The sequence below is a fragment of the Watersipora subatra genome, chromosome 1, assembly GCF_963576615.1.
Source record: "Watersipora subatra chromosome 1, tzWatSuba1.1, whole genome shotgun sequence".
In the NCBI taxonomy this organism is placed as follows: domain Eukaryota; kingdom Metazoa; phylum Bryozoa; class Gymnolaemata; order Cheilostomatida; family Watersiporidae; genus Watersipora; species Watersipora subatra.
Window position 1 is genome coordinate 8,396,557 of NC_088708.1, and position 20,370 is coordinate 8,416,926.

Genomic DNA, 20,370 nt, shown 5'->3' on the forward strand with positions numbered 1-20,370 from the left:
TTACTAGCCATTGCACTGACACCTAATAGCCACTTATCATCTTTCTGCCAAATAAGAAAAACGGAGCAATTAATATTCTTACCATGGACAAGTGCCATGATAGCTACACCTATGTCAAAAGATTTGATCACCGCCAGTGAACAGTCATCTGCAGCATAAAATGCATGCAGCACTTATGCTTGTGCGTGTCTGTCTTTTGTAATTGCAAGCTGAAGTAGGCGCCTGTATAGTGGTGGGTTAAGCATAATTGTTAATATTAAGCCGGAAGCATGATTTTGTTGTAGTAGTGTAGAGTATCAGGTTATCATGCTGGACAATGTTAGCATTCATTAGCTTCCAGTGTGAAACAATGAATGCTAACATCACTTCCTTGTTGCTTCTTTGTGTACTTCTTCTTTTTGTTGACTTTTCAGTTTGATATCTTTTCAGCGTTATTACTAAAATGAAGATTGCTTTGTGGTTTCTTATCACTTTTTGCTTTATCCTAAATTCTATTCTTGCAATTGTCATCACAAAATCCACACAAGCAGCCTTGTGCTTCTTAGCATGAGCAATAAGCACATCAAGATTGGTATCAGCGAGTTGACGAAATGTTGAAGGAATGGCATTGGCAAGCAAGGCTTGGATAAGCGCCATGGCATCCACAATGATGACCCCGCATCCTCAATAGCTTGGAATCACTGCATTTATGGTATTATGATCATGTCCGACATAGATATGAACTGGCCCTCTGAGAGCCTTTCTAACTTAGTGGCGCTCTGGGCACCTCGGCTGTAATATCTAAATACTGCATTTACAGGCATGGCTCTCTGCTTGTCCCTTTGCATAAAAAGTTCCAAGGTACCATAGGTAAGTAGTGAACAATCTTCTCAATTGATTCTGTCGAGGCAAGATTGATCAACATTTTTTCCACTTACGCAGTCGTGTATCGAGCATATCGCAGATATACTCGTCATAACACTTGTTATGAGAGACCATCTCTAAAGCAACTGCATCTTGGTCAACATTCTATAAAGGACACGTTCTTCCTCATTGATGGTAGCAGCATATTTCAATCCATATGCAGATTTAAGCAGGTGCACCGCTCACAAAATTAGCCAGTTGTTTGCGTAAAACCAAGCTTGAACATGTCGATAAGAGTTTAAATCAGTTGCGAGGGCTTTAGTTGCTTGTAGGGCGATATGATGCAAATCATTGATACCGTACCAGTACAAGTTGGACTGCAAAACAATACAGGGCACTGCTTATTTATTACTTAATCATATTTGAAGCAACAAAAAATCATATCGCAAGATAATTTACAGGATAGATGGACATACCAGCAGACACAGTTTTGATCACATGAAGTACAGCTTTGAGAGTAGTTGATTTGCGTGAGTAGTACCACACTTTTTTCCACAAACCATGCATACATGTTTAAATGCAGGTCTTGAAGCTCAATCTTGCTGTTGTTAGTCAGTCTCTGATAGCATGTTCTGTGAATCTAGGAGCCCTTGCAGTCACGTTGAAGGCATACACCATTGGAAACTGACCTTTCAGGCTCTTTAAAAAGTGTTTTTCCCCAGCTTCCTAGATAGTGACTAAGTGTTTGACTTTTGCGCTTAGTCAATGGCTATCAAAAAAATTTGAGAACCATTTATGTGGGCTACACAAGCCATGTCAAGCTCAAACCATGCATGCACGACAAGAAAATAAATTACAGCAGACAATGGTTCGACCTTGACTTTTGTAATAAATTGATAAACTGGGACTCACTCTGTAAATAGCCAATTACATTTCAGTGTGAAAGGAGACAACTCCTTGAAATCTAGCAAACCTAAAATGCAAAAATTTTCCCACTATTGGGAATGATAGGCATGGCAACTCCTCGGATATGAATTCTACACTATCAATTCTATCTGAATGCAAAAAATTGCCATTGAAAAGGGCTGCCAACGGAAATGCAAAATACACTGCCTTGGCCCACGGCCTACAACCTCATCAACAAAGCTTTGGGATGCCTGCACCAGCATTCTAGTGTATCACTTTTCTATGGGAGGAATTAGGAACACTGAAAGAAAAACTTGTTAGTGAGTGTACATTTTTGTAATTGAACTCCTTCGTTTTCTTTACAACTCTTGACTACTCAAACGACCATATGAACTTCTATTCACATTGCAATATCTTGACAGTGTACCTATGTAAGTAAACCACATAATATGAGCTGTAGGTAAGATGCAGGTGCAACACATATAGGTACCTAGATATTAGGTATGTAGATGTAAGACGTAGTATGATGTATTACACGAGTACTACATCGTGTTTGTATAGTACTGTTATGTGTGAATGTGTAAAAATTATGCTATGCATAATTAATCCAAACCTACACACACAACATCGCTGTTGAATTTGCTTTGTCATTTCATTCTATTTTGACTATGTTGAGTTTGTGTACTTTGCTTTGTCATGTAGGAACTAATTTGACTATTACTGGTTTGGGTACAAGTGAAGGTTTTAAGCTGTTGTAAGCAATATTGATATTTACCAGTAAAGGTTAATTCTTTATTCCGTCAGTTCAACAACTAAAATACACAACTTAACAAAATTCTAAACAATATTAATGATAAAAGGTAAAATAGCTAATAAAAGTTACACCCTTACTCGAACGATCGGCCATGTTTGCTTGCTCGGTCTCGTACGCCTGCGAGTTTCGATAGTCAGTTGAGAGTCATGGCGGTCCCTATGTATAAAGGCTTGGTAGTTGAGATAGGGAAATAGAAGCAAATCAGCTGATGATGGAGAAGGAAGTCCATAGGTAGGGAAAGAGATAGAGGCTTCAGAGGGAAGAGAGAGAGAGAGGATCCAGAAGCAGAAGAAGGTGCCTCAGCAGGCAGAGGAAGCCTCAGCAGGCAGTTCAGGAAGAAAAAATAGGTAGATGGACAGCACATGATAGAGGGAGTCATTGGAGTTGTTCTCTTTTATAGATGTTTCTGTTAGTCTGTGAGAAAGTGTTCAGGAGCTCAGGTTTGGTTCTTTATGCCACAGAGGGTTAGAAATTGAGTGAACTTGTTTTAAGTACGTCATGGGAGTGTAATGATTAAAAATGATGACTAACTCCAATCGTCTTGGTCGTGTCTGGTACAGGTCTAATATCTTTTAATGGTTTTTTGGCATATCAATTGATGTTCCTTTCCTCATGAGCTACATGTATTTCACAGGAGGTTTCTAAGCTGTTTGTAAATGCGTAAATGATGACTGTCTTTATTGCTCGTCCTCTAATGTATTATGTGTCATGTTCATTGCAATAATGCGTATGTCCATGTTTAGTCGGTTCTCCATTACGCTATCTGCTTTTGCTAATACTTCTATACAACAGTACACAAAAAATCCATTCACAACTTGCACAATTTCATTAGCCATACTACTCATAACGTCATCTACAGTCAAATTTTTACTTGAATGATAAAAACCACAGTAACCACAATTCCAACTGTATTCAGACCTGCTAACCCTGGAGTGGGGAAAGGTGTGAGAGTCTATTTTGGGGGCAATGAGAACGCGAGGATGTGATAAGTGGGGTAAATTTTCATAGCGTACAACAACACCACAGCGAATGATGATACCTATCATTCCATATGGAAACCACATATCGTGGAGGTTATTGATAGATGAGAATGCCACAAATATGTTTATACATAGTTGTTTATTAGTAGTAAGTATATGATTACTACTTGAAGATTGGGGCAAAAAAACAGGTTTGCTTAGGTAAAAGAGGTTCTTGCGTGACACAGGCGTGAGATGTGTGAGGCATGGGGCAATTGCGTGAGCCTGACGCCCAATTCGTGAGAGTTGGCAGGTATGACTGTATTCCAATTTCGTTGATTTAAATAAAAATACGTAATATTATAAACAGTGCGTATAAATATGTCGTTGTAAAACTTAACACACACAGGTAACTAAATGAGAAAAAAAATTAAAGTAAAAATTTATGAAAACTTTGTCAACAAAGTACGTTTAAGTTAAAAAATCTCGGCAATATCCTTGTTATGCTTAGGCTTCGCCAAAATCATATTTGCTTCGATTACTACGTCACACAATTTTTTTTTCAATAACGCATCCCCTTTGTTCCGGATCGTTTGGATAGCCTTGATTACTGTCGCTCGATACTAATGATTGATTAAATTTAATAGCCAGGAGCCCAGGCGTAGGCATAGATATTTCAGTCCGTCCTCAGTTCAGTATATTGACTTCCGAAGAAGGCGCTAGTACTCGCTCGCTAAGTATACGGATAAACAACCGGATAAATATTTAGTATCTACAACTCTGATTTCAAGATACACTAAATAATTTACCTGCTGCACCACCAATGTTAACAGCAACACTCATTGTGAAGTAACTGTGAACTAAGTAGCGCGTCTGACTGCCATTGTTGGCATGTAAGTAACAACCTTTGAGCGTCTTCCTAAAAAGCCTACGCTGCACTCTAATCATATGAAAGTAATACTTTCCACAGTAAACATTTGCCATATTTTTTGTGACGATCATCTTTTTGCTTGTTATAGTTTATTGTTATAGTTTATAATTTAGCTGGCATTTATAAACTTTAGTTTTTTAATTTGCTTCTAACACAATTTCGTAACTGTGCTTCGTATAAAATGATGTTATCTTTGCCCTCAAATGTTACCAATATTTTTGAAATGTGTGAGTGATACTGTTTGGTGATTTGCGTCGCTACTCCATTGAAGGGAGGTAACATGGCATACTAATAGCAACTACTAATTTGATGCACTAATATTTTTTTCATATTTTGATTTATATTAAACAAAATTTCTATTTGCTTCTGTCCGTCTGCCTTTTATATGATGATGCGTTAAAATTCTGCGTACTACGCAACTTTTCTGGTACCTACGCAATCTCTTATATACATTTATAGTCACATATAAGAAAATCTGTTGTCATAGTCCTAATGTAGCAAAAGAATTAGCCTTCGCATGTGCTATTTTTGTGATGTTTGAACAAACGAGACAAAACGAAATAATTCAAGTACTCGATCACTTTGCTTAATCTTATAATCTTGTTCACTTTGCTAGACAAGATACACAATTAGGTATATACACATAAGTTATGTGTATAACTTATTTAGTAATGTATATACAAAAATATTATGTGCGGTAACAATGCATCCATAATTATTTTCATATTATTTGTTTTACCATGAACATGAGATTTTCCTAAACAAATTTCTACAAAATCATTTACAATGTTGCTTCTGCTGATGTGCAGCATGCTGAACTATTATAAACTATCTTACGAACAAATTACTCCTGATAAGCAGAGTTGTGTCCCATAATAGATTTCGCAATTTGTAGAGTTTACCGATGATATGCCATTTTAAAAAGAAAATAACAGCTTATGTGGTTTTGAAAATTCTATCACATTAGATGACACAACCAACTACCATTTTCATAACACATCTAACTACCTCTCATAAAGAAACATTGGAGTAAGATTTTCAGAAAGATATTTTATGCAATTGAACTTTTTCGATTTTCATGTTAGTGTAATAACTCCATACTGATACTGCCCTTTTCGAGATGTTTGCTAGTGGCATTGACCCTTAGATATTAATTAATGTTATGCAGAATGATTTGGTGCCATAACACTCATAAAAGTACCTGTATACCAAAGTTTTTGTTTGCGCAGAAAATGTTAAGATGAAAAAAGTCTTGGATGTTAAACCAATTCTCAGCAACATAATTCAACAACCCTCCATAAAATATTTAGGTTTAGTTTTTTCTGTCATTACTCTAAATATTTTTGCAGTTTTTGGTAGTTGATGCTCGAACTGCTTATTTACTTTGATATTTTTGCATTGCATCAAAAATATAATGTTGTATTTTACTATCAGGCTTATTATTGAGGAAAGCAAAGTGTGAGACAATTTTATCAAAACTAAATTTTACTTATTCTAGATTGATTTATCGGAATCTTTTTTACAGATGTTCATAAAAACTACCACTTTAGTTCAATGAAGATTTGCATCGATTCAGAAACTGTCAAAGAGTTTTGTATGTAATCACTTGCGATTCAATATACAATTCTGACTGGTTGCAGTTAATGAGCACCAACACTGGTCTTGAAAAGTGCAAACTGTGAATTAGTGTCCACCTTTTATTTTTTTATTTATTTTTATTTTTTATACATTAGTTCAGCTTTAGCCTTTATGTCTCGAGTCAGATTTTGTAAAATCAAATTTCGCCTCCAATTCGAATATTTGGCTCACTGTGTGGCTTTACTTGAATAAACAATGGTACAAAATATGCTGTAGCAGTTCTTACATCCAAAGCAGTGCTTGTGAATTGCCTTCACTTATGTAGTCTTTGATAAATAACAAAGCTACTCTAACAGTGTTTGTTTTTCAAAGATAGTTGTTTTCTAAAAGGCTCAAAGGCTAATAGCTTGCTCTATATTTGTTCAAACTATTGTAAAATTTATATTGACTCCAAAATTTCCTTGTGCATGGCACAAATGTGTGATGAAAGCGTGGTTATTAAAAAATTCTCAATGCAGTGAGATCAGCAAATACGCGGTGCAAAGTAGCGAGTGATCACTATATTGCATGGATTTAAAATTATAGACCAAATTTATAGAAACCATCACTATATTAAAGTAGAATTGGAGATATTAAAATTGAAGATTGTATTCCGATTATTATATGCTGTAATGATTAATTAATTTGGTTGAGATTTACTCCCCTATGAAGCTCAAACTGATGGATACCAAAACAAATATTCACCTCTGAGTAGCCAGTCATTTGTTCTATAGACTAAAACGTATTATAACTTTTGAGCAGGTACAAATAGATGGAAAGCAAATATATGACGTAAAACTTTGTACAAATCTAAATTAATGACGTAACAGCGGGCAAAAAGATGTGTTCACTGTTGCTCTACCTTAGGTTCCTGCTATAGGAAGTGTATACATGGCGATTTGCAGGCTTGGGACAGAAGTGGTAATTGAGATACCTTGAGATATTGCTTAACTTGGTCTCGTTCAGACTAAGTAAAGAAACCTCCCTCTTTACATTTACTTACCAAAACTGGGATATTTTGAGAAATCTTGAATGCCTGATTTGGGAAATTACTTTGGGTTTAGGCTCTAAACCAAGCTGTAATTTTATCTCGTATGTTGGAAGATTTATATGTTAAAGAATTTGTAAGTAGAGGTTCGACTGTGTTTGTAAATTTCTATTTGATGATGGTCAAAAAAATGGATCAAGAGCATTAAAAGAACTGTCTTGTAACTGAAAGAACAAGGAGTGCACCATTTTTCTTTTCTCATTGGTCACAGTGGCGCAAACTAAGCCGACGAGCGAAGCCTTCACCGAAACCCTGCGTACTACCATTCTTGCTTCCTCCCTAGCGCCGATTGTTCGTTGTAACAATACCAAACCCATTTACAATATGAAGCCATCATAGTAGTTTGAGTGTGATACTACACTAAAGAGTGTTCATGTCCGTCTTGTCTTATCATTCTATACTTGGTAGTTCTATACTATATAGACCAGTCCAACTCGCTTATCTGGTACCTGTTATCATCTTACTCTATGAATGATGCTTGCTCAAATGGCTTTCTAGTTCAATACGCAAGTAGTTTCTCTCCCAACATGATGATTGTTAAAATAATTGCTATGAGAGATTAAACCACAATTGGATTGATCTTTAAAAATTTTGGTAAGTTTTTTCAATTAATTTCATAAGGCCTTATTCCATATGTTGATGGATGATGATGTAATAACAATAGTAGTCACGCAAATGGTGTCAAGGTCGGTTTCAAGAATCCTAAGCTTTAGAAGTTATACATGTTTATTTTGATTTTCCGCTTTTTAGTTTTATTCTTTACTAAGAGGTTTTATACTTGGAAATATCTTCTTGCGCCGTTATGCCTACCTTCAGGGCAGATTCGAACCATGAGCAATCTTGTCTCGACAGACTCAGTTCTAAAAATTTGTATCCAATTTCTATCAATCCTTATGGTATGATGTCAGTCCATAAGCATATTTCTACTAAACTTACCTTTTGTTGGTCAAATTTGTGGTATTAGTAGTAGCTCATTATCAATACACAATCTATGGTATGTAGTTTTTAGTGTTCAGCTTGTGATGTATGAAACCACGTTTGGCTTTATAAATGGTATAAGTTTGATGCTTAAATAAAACCATCATAGTTCAAATCACCAAGAACCATGCATTGATTTGGCATTAATATGGTCAGGCATACTTGTTATACTCAAGCTTATCAGACATAGTTTATTGGCATCTCATTCATCATCTGAGGACATATTCAGAGGACTGGGTTAATAGGGGGCAACAGTCTGGTTAAGGCTTGTCGGCAATTGTAACGGAAGTTGTAGCTGACTTATCTTCTTACATTCTGACTCTCACGCATTGCTTAAAGGCTGGTTGAATAAGATTAGTTCCGTGTGGTAAATACTTGGTGATATGATAGATACTGGGCGGGAGCACTACCGGAAATTACCTTATTATTCCCTAGCCATTACTAAGGCAGGGTTACTTATGTTAATTGAATGGTGCCTAGTTAATGAACTAGTCACTGAATGAGCGCATGTAGGTTGCTATAACATGGATTAAAAGAAAGCTGTTGCATCTTCGATTGCGAATGCAAACAAGCAATATCAATGCGGCGTTACCTGTACCACGAGCCGAATTTCTTTTGTAGAGAGAACGAAGAAGAGATAAATAGTCGATCGCTCTGATCTACCCCTCATGCCCGACTATACCAATGAAACAGACAGATTTTTACAATTGCTTAAAGTTGCTCTTGCTCTTACTGTTGATGGTATCACAATGCCACTCGGATTTCTGGGCTTCTTCGTACAAGTACCTCATGGCTGACTTCGACAGATGTCACCGAGGTAGGGGCTGTTTTGTTCTGTTTGTGAATGGCATGTCTACCATTGGGAGATGACCTTGACATCCAGAGTCAGGCTTTCACTATATTTTTGTAAAAAAAAAGGCTTTACGGATTGATCTAATGTTTGTGCATTTCCTTTAAACGCCATTATAATTATAGAACGATGCAATATATTTTACGATATTCAACGCTGATGAAGATATGCGCATAAAATAACTTTAAAAGTTTTGTGTTAAGTCATATGCAGCACAATAGATTTCATATCGCCAATATTTCTGGAGACGTCTTAAATCTGGTTATATTTTAGTAAAATCTTTCAACAACGCTTGACAAATGAACAAACTAAGATAGTTATATAAACACATTTTTACATTCTCATTTCAGACATACTTTTGGTAATGATATACAAACGTACAACACTAGTAGTAAGTGTTTTTTCAGTGTGAAATATTTGTTGCCACCGCAGACTGTGTATATGTAATGGGTAGGGTTTGCTTGATTATTTTTTCTCCTACGTTTTTGCTTCATACGCTTAGCACCAATCTTAGCTGCTGTTGACTTATTACCACTATTAGACACGCTAGGCTGCTATTAGTAGAGAATTAGCTTACATTTATTAAATTTCTATGCATTCACAGGACTTGAATTATCACATGTGTGTTCAAGAAAATTAGCGGTCTAAAAGGCTGTGCATCAAGTTTCATGAAGTTGGCATTGTGAGAATTGTGTCAGACTACAAAAACAAAATGTGCATCAAATTGAATTGTACACTTGATGTCTTAGCTATATATTGATATTATTTTCACTTGTATTTCATTGCAAGTTCAACTTTAATGAAGAATTAACGACTTTAAAGAATAATAACTTTAACGAATCTGTTAGCCAATAATAATGTTACACGGATCACCCAGGGTAGAGCTATATTGGCACAAACTGCTAAGGAGCCCTTGTGGAAGAACCTTTGGTCAGAAGTACTGTATAGAGTTTTTACCACGGGCTAGCCGGGTCACGCAAGATTTTCGCCACGCATATACAAAACAAAAACAACAGGGTAGACACACTTTTCGCGGTCTTCCGCACGAATATTCAAAAATACTAACAGATGTCAATTCTATCGGCCAAACACATCCTACTAATAGATGAGCAACCTATTAATGTATCCGAATACCTTATATAAAATAAGCCAACCATGTTACATAATGGTTGATACCCACTTTTTCTCTGGAAATAGGCCTGCCCGCGGTTTTTGGCCAAGAATAACCAGGGTTCATTATACACCAAAATGTTTCTCACGGGTTCTGGAGGTAGCCCGTTATTGGCATTATCAGGTGGGTCCATTGCTCCCGTACCGAAATATAAACTATTTTTAAGCCAATCAAATTCAACTGCGGTCAAAATGGAGTTTGCGGTAAATTCAAGCGGACGAGCATTTGAGTATTGTATGGTTGTTGAACTGTGTTGTGATTGGCTTATATTGTAGCCTTCATTTGGGCCCGGGTCTTTATATGGACACCCGAACTTAATTTACAGTACGGCCTACCTCTGGAACCCGTGAGAAACATTTTGGTGTATAATGAACCCTGGTTATTCTTGGCCAAAAATCGCGGGCAGGCATATTTCCAGAGAAAAAGTGGGTATTAACCATTATGTAATATGGTTGGCTCATTTTATATGAGGTATTCGGATACATTAATAGGTTGCTCATTCATTAGTAGGTTGTGTTTGGCCGATAGAATTGACATATGTTCGAATTTTTGAATATTCGTGCGGAAGACCGCGAAAAGTGTGTCTACCCTGTTGTTTTTGTTTTGTATGTGCGTGGCGAAAATCTTGCGTGACCCGGCTAGCCCGTGGTTTTTACCTTCAAAACAGATCTAATGGCTGAGACAGACTTGATAGCAACGCGTTCGGTACTTTTGTAATGCTACGTGATTCCCGACTTTTGTGATGCTACGTGCCGTAACAAAAATTTTGAATTTAACTTAAATTGATTTATTTTACTATGCCATCACACCCTTGAAGCTATGTTTTGATATTTTATTTAATTTTAATTTTGTCATCGTCTCAACTTATTTTACCTATCTGTTGCCGGCTTGGCGCTTTTTGCGTTGCTTTCACTATAACTTTTAGCCGACCTTGTTAAAATTTTTCAATATAATTGGACTAAAGTTATTTTACCACAACTCGGGGGTTCACTGTAGTTGCTTTTGAGTTTATATGGCAGTTTTGTCAAGGACCATGCGTCATTTCCAAATTTCTGGTAGCTGAAAGAAATGGTATAAGTGGTGAAGCTAAGGCAGGTCCACCCGCAACTCGTCAACTTGTGGCTAGACTAACCCACAAAATTTAGGTCTACACACGGTGAAAAAAACTGATTCATGTGTGATTGGCTGAAAGAGGTCGATTTCTGATTAATATAATCAATTCTGATTCCATTTTATTCATTTCCATCGCAAGCTGATCTGATTTGGCGCTATAATTCAAACAACCTTTGGGTTCACATGAGCTATTTGTGAATGGACAAAGGTGTTGTTACCTGTAACAGATATGGGAAGGCCTTTGGTATCTATTAGGTTTGCTAAAAAAGAGCTATAGGTTAATTCTTTACCTGATTTAATCTATCAAAATGCTATTGCAATTGCCATTTGTTAATGCTTTAAAATAAATAGTTAATACAAAGATGTTTCAATAGCGATTTTGCAAAATACAGCTGACCTACACCTATGTGTACACACTTGGAGTACAAGCTCCAATTCCACACCCCTTATTCAATTGCAGCAAAAATGTGAAAGTTTTGCCCTGATTGGGTACATGAGGTACTCTAATACCTATTTGTGCATAAATAAAGCTCTGTCTCGAGTTCTTCAAATAGTTTAAGCTTGTAGGTCACAATAGCCGAACGCTTGCTGTATAACAAACACGACCAGTTAATGGTAAAAATGTTTTATTGGATTCATTAGTAGGCCCTCTTTTAATCAATAGAGTTATCAATTGTGCATCATTAAAAGTGGCATATAGAGGATATGCATTAGACTAAATCCTGGTTCAAACTATATCGCTGTATGTAGGTGTTGTCTTGTCGGCGGTCGTCGTCGACTACGTGCACCAAGGAATGATAGCGTCGACGAATCAACGCAGATATGTCAGGAAAGTTTGCAGCAGTCAAATTTTTCCAATAGTTCGTCGAGCATCGACGACTGTCTGTACAGCGGAACCATTTCGGCGATAATAATTCGTGACTGCGGATAGCAGAATTTATTTCCATTTATGATAGTTGCTGCGGGACTAGTATTTGATTTGAGCTCGTAGAAACAAAGAGGTTTCCTCGGGAAAATAAATGATAATACTAGGTCACGAAATATTAGCTGATGCAAACGCTGAGCATTGTTATCATCGGTGATCACCGAAGTATTGTGGGATTAACACCGAAATACGGGGATATGGTGTGAACCAGCCTCAAGTGATATTTTATTCTTATTGCCTACTCTCATTCTATGATAGAGATTTTTAGATAGTTTGTCATGCGAAAGCGTCCTTGCGTCGGTAGGTGTATAGCCGCCGTAGATGTCTCCAGGGGATCCCTGCATCACCTCCAGATTACGACTTAACTTTTACAATAAAACCTTCTCCTTTTCATGTGCATGGCGAGTTAGCTAACCCGTAATAGCTCATTTAACAAAGTATAATCAGCAGCACCGTCACGTGTTGTAGCAATTTTACATATTCTCAAAGACGCATTTGCAAAAACAGTTAGATGATATATCTTGGTTTCTAGATGAGTAACAGTTGAATTATTCTATTATATGTTTCTTAGTTATATTGCAGGATTCTAACATTTTTATAAACAATTAATGTAATTTGTTAGAAACAAAAGTTCAACCTGTATGATCACCCTAACAACATTATTATCATGGTTTAAGTGTCGCTGTCAGGATAGATTTTATGCTTGAAAAGACACATTTGCTTAGGACAGTATTTATGTCCACAAATGGTGATTTCGCTTGAAACAATGATCAATTACCAGGTATGATCACCCATGTAACTGAAATATATGATCGAATGAGTTGATATCTGTTTTGGGAAGTGGCCAGTTTTCGGTTACACAATTTGAATTTTACGTAGATTTATTTAGGTATAAGCAATGATATACAGCCCTCCAAGGATAGGCGACGGCTATCATATGGGCGGGGTTTAATATATCGACCTCTGTTGGGATTGTGCTAGCCTGGGTTTCGGAGCAAACACAACTCTCGCGGGGCGGTTACGTTGCCTTGTTAGGTTTTGGAAAACACGACTCTCTGTTATCGTTTCATTAGCTCATTCAGTCAGTAGACCCCGCGGTTCACAATAGCAAACCTTGAATTTCTACAATGTAAGGGTAATACCTCACCAAAATAATGGATCCATGCAAAATAAAACATTTCAAATTACTTAATTTTACTAATTTTGAAATTGGTAGGTGTCGTAGTATATGCTTGAAGTTGAATATAATTTACCCGAACTACGGCCTTTTTTTCCTAGTTTTTGATTAATATTTTGCCACCCCTAATATAAAATGACAGTCTTTCATCGTTGTCACATTGTTTTACCTGGCCAATAAGATGGGACAGCAGGCAAAGCTGTGTAGTGTAGTTTTCATACTCAAAATCTAAATATAAAACCGAATTTGGGCTATTTTACGATTGTGACTATTAATATCACGAATGCTTGTGAATGACAACTGGCTGATCATAACAGTGACAATATTGGGATACTATATTTATTTGACAACAAAATGAATTCAACAGATCAGTAAAATAACCGATATAGTTCATAATATTTGTAAATTTACAAGGGGCTTTATTCAGCGTATTTGTTTGTTCGAGTGCCGTGTTCGGGTTCATCCCAACGGAGCTCTATCATTAAACCCCGCCCATATGATAGCCTTCGCATATTGTTGGGGGCTGTATATCATTGGTATAAGGAAGTTTCACTCGATTTGACTTGTAAATTGTTCTGAAGAATCCCAATATCTGTTTAGTTGATTATGTAAACATGTGTGTAATAGCTAAGGTCAGTTATGTAGCCTATCATGCGGTGATGTAACAGTTAGACATCTGCCATGTCAACAACCTGTGATAATCATGAAGTACTCTGAAGGTTTCAATTGGTTGAACAAATTATTGGCGATTGCGATTTTAGCAGCTTTTGCGATTGGTATAGTCCAAGACACGTATTACGACGCAATTCAACATAGTAAATAGGATGCAACTGCCTAGATTGCGCTATTGTTAGTTCTTCATCGTTCGGACAGCATGGCTACAAATCATTTCTTTTTTAATAATAACAATTTCTTTCTAGCAGCAAAAGTTCCGTTGTAGAAAGAGTTGCCATCTTTAGCACAATCAAGTTAGTTGCATCGTATTTACTTTGGCAAATCGTGTTAGTACTTTTCTTGCGTGTCGCGTTATGTACCTCGAACTATATAAATTACGAAAGCTGCTAGAATCGTGCTCGCTAATAATTTGTTTAGCCAATTAAAAGAGTTTCGTCGACAATTTCGGTATGCATGCACAACTCTGACAATTCTGTCAATTTCGGCCGAATAATTCTGTGTTTTTCATTCGTTTCGTGAATTCGGTCAGGACTAACAAAAAAATCGGCACGTATGGCTGTCTCTTGAGAACCCTTCAGATTAGTTGCTAGACTTGCACAGATACGGATTTTACAATTTGGTAATAACGGAGCTTTTATTCCGCTAGTAGGCTATTAATGAATGAATCAAGTAGTTTATAGCATCGTTTGTTAGACCGTTTATAGACCGTTTTGCTAACTTAGCCCATGAAATTGGCTTCTTTTGTGCAAAGCTAGAAATTCTATTGCTCTTCGGCTATGTCCTTATTCTTCAATGTTCACAGTTTGGATACGGGTGAAGTTTGTTATTCCATTTGACAAAACAGGTATTTGGGTGACATGGCAAATCAGCTGGTCTCCAAAAAGCTGAGCTATATAACAAGGCTTGTCTGTTACTTATTGCAAAGGACAATAGTTCGGTCAAGATAAAACAACATTGTGTTTAATTTTGAGCTATGTTCAGGTAATTAGTATATATTGCAAAATTTTCAAAATATATATATTTTCTCTTTTTATTTTTTATCATCAATGAGACCATTTAGTGATTTACAATATCTACGACTTGGGACAGCACCACTATTTTCAACATTGATATTTCATAGCCAGTTTGTGTTTCTATTAGCATTATTTGTTTTGCTTTTTCGATCTTTAATTGCATCATACAAAATTGTATCTACTCAAGTTTCATTAACCTTCATCGCCCAATGGCAGCTCATCGCGTTCTACCAATGGTTTCATCTTTCATCGGCCTATCCGTTTCATCAACTATTCTACATGCTTTATCTGCTTCCGATTGGGACATAGCTCAAACTATTTTCGTTATCATTTTATATACATAATTCGTGATATGCCTTTACGGCAACTGTTTGAACGGGACAAGTAAAATGTAAATACCATCCTATCTGCTGTAAAGGTTAATATGCGTGTCTACTAAGTCCAAGTATCAACTAGTTATTCTCCTTGTCTGACACACAACCAATGCACTAGTCTCTCAAGACAAAAACGTCAGTTTGATTGCAATAAATGGCATTGAAGCGTATAATGTTGAATAAAGTTATCACCAGCGGCTTGGCTAGTAGGCTATTTTATTTCCTGATAAACTACATTATCCAGTCCCTCAGCTAAGCTGTCACCTTGGCCAAACTGTCATGTACTTGCTGACTCGTACTTATTATGCTAACAGAATAATACTGAAACTTGTTCAGCTGTCCTTTGATATAATCAATACCCATTACTGCCGAGGCAAGAAATGCTATTACCAGCTGTCAGCTGACATTTCACCTTACTGACTCCTGGTGTATGATTACCAACCAGCGGGTGTTGAACGGCGCTTGGCTACCATAAACAGCTCAAATGTTAAGTTTTCAACACAACATTGCATTACTGGAGATGGAAACTCAAAGTTTACACTTTCAGTCTGGTTGCTAGCGAACAACAATTCTCACTAATTTCGATGCATAGACCTATTAATTATACATTAATAGTATAGTTAATAGGTCTATGTTTCTATGTACGAAATATAGTCCTTAAATGTTTAGCTGTTGCCAAGGTTTATACACGATTCAAAGGCTTTGAATTTCACTTTCGAATTGTTCTTAAAAATGGCTATTTTGCTATAATTGTGTGAACATATTGCAAAGCAATATATCGAGCAATGGCGAATCACAATATATTTTTTATTTTAGTTTTCCAAACCTCAAAGCAAGAATATAATAACTCTTTGATGATATAACTTGAGATTTATTGAAAATTATATTTAACATTTTTTTTATTATGATGTCGTACACTTATTATAATAAGTTATTAATTTAAAAACAAAAATAAGTTATGATGAATAGTAATTTCATATTTGACTGCTTACAGCAATCGTACCAAATTAAAATATTTGAAAGATTCACTTCTACTAAATTTCGGCAAACATATTTCTAACACACATCGACGCGTACGCCTAAAAGGTCATTGATTATCGTTATTGTAATAACCTACCTACTATTAACAACTACCATGTAAATAAGTGATTTTATAATATGCTAATCAATCACTGCCTAGTTCATAAGCATATCTACATTTCAGTTTCCCTCATCTCTTCCCATAAACGAATTTATCAATTGTTGTATGTCATTTTCTAAATTATGCATAGACAATCACAAGTTATACTAATATGCTTATTAGTATAACTTGCGTATAATTGATAACATATTAGTTTATGTTAGAATTTTGCAGATTTGGAGAAATTTTTGGTTGTTTGGTATAATACTCAGCTTTCATTTTGCCTATCAACAGCGTGTGAATTGAAATGACGAGTTGATGCTTTACTCTACCGCAAATGGTTGTCATTAAGCGTTTTAGCCAATTTTATCCAACGATTCTGAGCTCATAATTTGTGATGAGTCTACGCGTCAGCAGCTTTCTACAGGTGACAAATCATGACGAGTATTGTCGTCGTCCGATGCAGTGTTAAAGATGAACTGGCACAAAAATTTAGTAGGTATCCTCAGAAAGTGTTGGTGTTTTTCTATCATTTTGGATCATTTTTAATGTTTGAGGAGATCTGACTGCCAGGATGTCTATAGATTAAAATTGACAAAACATTAGCGCGCTTAAAACGCATAGATGAAGCGAAAGTGTGATTATGACATCTATAGTTGTAAAGAGACCAACAAAATTAAGACGTGTAATACCAATATCAACTATTATAGCAACAATAGCGACTAGTGACATCATTTCGCACGTGTTTTCTGTGCGTTTTAACCACAATCAAGTTTTGTCGATTTTAATCTTGAAATATCCTGGCAGTCAGATTACCTCAAACATCAAAAACATCGCAAATGCTAGAAAGAGACCGATACTTTTTGATAGAATCTACTAAAAAATTTTTGTAAGTTCATCTTTAAAAGAGGGTGTGCACCCAAAAGCCTTGTCTACATTCCTCGTGAATATTTCGGTAAATGTCTAGCCGACCTTGGATGACAGGAAAGACGCTGTATTATGTACACATGGGTGGTACAAACCAGACAGCGGTTTAGTTAGTGGTACTGAGAATTAGCAGTATTTAACTACCAAAATAGTTTGTCAGAATAGTTAGCGCGCAGACGGAACACAATCAATGGTCATTAGCATAGTGGATTGAGTGCGAAGGTCTCTCTGAGATAAACTGTAAATCTTTTTAATGTTCGCTGTGTGATGTAGTTTTTGTACATTTGAATCATAGAAGCTTGTCAAAGTTCTCGAGTCACATGATGATGAGTGATGATACATTGATTGATCTGCAAATTTCTTCATCCAATATGGTAAATTACTTTTTCTTCTAATTTATACTTATTCTAGAATGCCAGAGCAAAATAATGCTTCAGTAGGCCAGACAGACAAACATGGTTGATAACATTGGGAATGTGAGATAAAGGTAGACTACCTCTCTCAAATTACAAAGTTCAAAATTTGCTAGACATGCAGGAACAAGAGGCCGTATAAGCCACATACATGGCTTCTTGCTTTTATCTTCTAGGTAGCAAACTATAGAACCTCTAATTGAACGCCACCTTTATTTGAATAGCCATCTCTATTTGACCACCACTATTATAGGAGAAAGGTTTAAAATAGAGCGCCGCCCTTTAATTGAATGCCCCCTCCATTTGACCGCCACTTGGAAATTCTTTGATCTGTATGAACCCATACTAGCAAGTGATAAGTAGAAAAGTGTCTACAAGATCGTATTAATAATGAATCGTTCATATCAATAACAATTAATTCTCTCGTTGTCCAACTTCAAAGCTTTTTTTCGTTGATACTTTGAAAGCGTAGAAACATAGAAATAATTAATAACTGTCTTAAGCTAATAGAAGTTCCTTGTTTAACGCGGTCTTGATACTTCAAAGCACATGTACATGTATATAAAAACTGTTTACATTTATGATGGTACAAAGGTTACGTTTAGTGAGCCAAACTTTTATGCGTTGCGTTTGTGCTAAACGCAACACGTGAAAGTTTTGCTCTGCCAAAAAATTGTTTGGACGCTAATATCGACTACGTAGTTCAGCAGTGCAGAAGAAGGGTTGAGGTCAGCAGACATTGTAGAAAGTATTGGACAACCAGAAGATGTTCGCTCCATTGAAAGCAACAATCAGAACGCAGCTATCTGAGCAAATGATGCAAATATTTGTTTTAAAAACGTTAATTTTTAACATTTTTTGGTTTTTGCAAGTAATATAAGTATGGTTCAATTATGTCACTTGTTCATGAATATATATTTGAAGCATTTGATAAATTATCATTATGTAACTTGTAAATATGCAGATTCATAGCATATTATTTAATAGTATCCTTGGGTTTATATGAAATCAGCTTACAATGGATCGATGCTCCTAACTTCTCTTTTATTGCACATGAAAAGCCGGTTTTGGCTGCAAAATGTAGCAGACATATCAATGAGTGCAATGAGCTTTCATTCAACATTGTTAAATATAGATATAAAATAAAAATATATCTTCAAATTTAGAATGAAATAAAAATTGAAAGCTCCTACAAACTGCAAAGCAGGACACAGGCTATAATATCATCGCAGGTTAATTGCAAGCAATAGATATCAGTGATAGATATGGTAGAGATATTTCTCGGTTTTTCAATGCATATTTATTCAGAGATCTTTGACAAGTTTGGAGTAAATTAGTAGATTTATTGCATCCAAAAGGGTTAATGTTGCTCTGCCCGAAGGAGATTACAAAATATGGATGACGTTTGCTTCGCCTGTAAAAGGGCTATCTTCTCAAAATTCTGACATGCTATTTGAAAGATACAACGCCAGCCTCCATTTGAACGCCACCTCTATTTGACTGCCACTATAGGGGAGGGTTAAAAAGTAGAGCGCCATGGCGTTCAAATAGAGGTTTCGCGGCATTTGTCTGTTCGTTAGGACTATCTGAAGGGAATGATGTTGTTTTAGTAGAAGCCTCAGGTTTCTGAGGCTGTATTATGAATTGCCAGGTTCAAGGTATGTTTAGGTAGACTTAAGTTTGCATCCACACTAAATGACTTCACAAAATATTATGAAAATAAATGAATATTATCTTCTAATCTGGTCTTTTCATTCAATATTTGTAAATAAACCAATTATAAAGGTTATGTGCTTTCTTAGCCTGTGTACTATTGAAGAGTCATAAAGAAGCGCTATGACAGCTAATGGTTATTCTTTGCTTAAGCATTAATCAACTTGTCAAAAAAGAGGTTTTTTAGTTTTTCTCTTTTTTCCCACTTTTGGACAAAAATGAGTTTTTCCCGGGGCGGTAACCACCAGTATAAACCGGCGGTAATAATCACCATGGGAAGCACTATGCCAATCCTGTTATCTTTATATAAAAGCAATAAATTGCCCTTTCCCATCCCATTTTCAAAAACTTGGCCCAACAATTCAATTCCAACATTCTGGGATCAGCATACTGCGTTACATTTTCTACACAAATCATTTCTGTATGAAATATTGATAGTTCCCTCTCAAGTTTACGAGAAATGCTACGCTTTCGAATCATTAAGGTATGGTGATGCAAGAGTAAGTATTTGTTTTCACAAGATAAAAATCTTTAAAGCTCAATGGACTGTACCATTCATAAATTGTACATTTATTCAGATCAAAAGAAATTCCAAACATACTAATGGGTACCCGAAAAAGCTATTGTCTAATCTGATACCTGTTATGGTTGAAGGTGAAATTAATATACCGCAAATCAGATCGCATTCTGACTGTTATAATAGCAGTTTGTGTACAACTAGCCGATAATTGGGAAGGTTTTGCTAAAACATTAATCGGCTGATAAATTTTCAAAATTTGTTGTCTGACGACTAAACAGCTTGA

The 20,370-nt window shown here is 36.1% G+C and overlaps 1 protein-coding gene across 1 annotated transcript in view; it reads left to right on the plus strand.

Annotated features, from left to right (window-relative positions):
- The first annotated feature begins 4,223 nt into the window (after window positions 1-4,223).
- The window catches only part of LOC137394742 (protein AATF-like), a 54,494-nt gene continuing 38,347 nt past the window's right edge, over window positions 4,224-20,370 (plus strand). Inside the window, exons 1-2 of the mRNA XM_068081507.1 lie at window positions 4,224-4,415; window positions 8,718-8,913. Coding sequence (XP_067937608.1) covers window positions 8,781-8,913 — 133 coding nt within the window. The 5' untranslated portion in view covers window positions 4,224-4,415; window positions 8,718-8,780. The remainder of the gene's footprint in view (window positions 4,416-8,717; window positions 8,914-20,370) is intronic.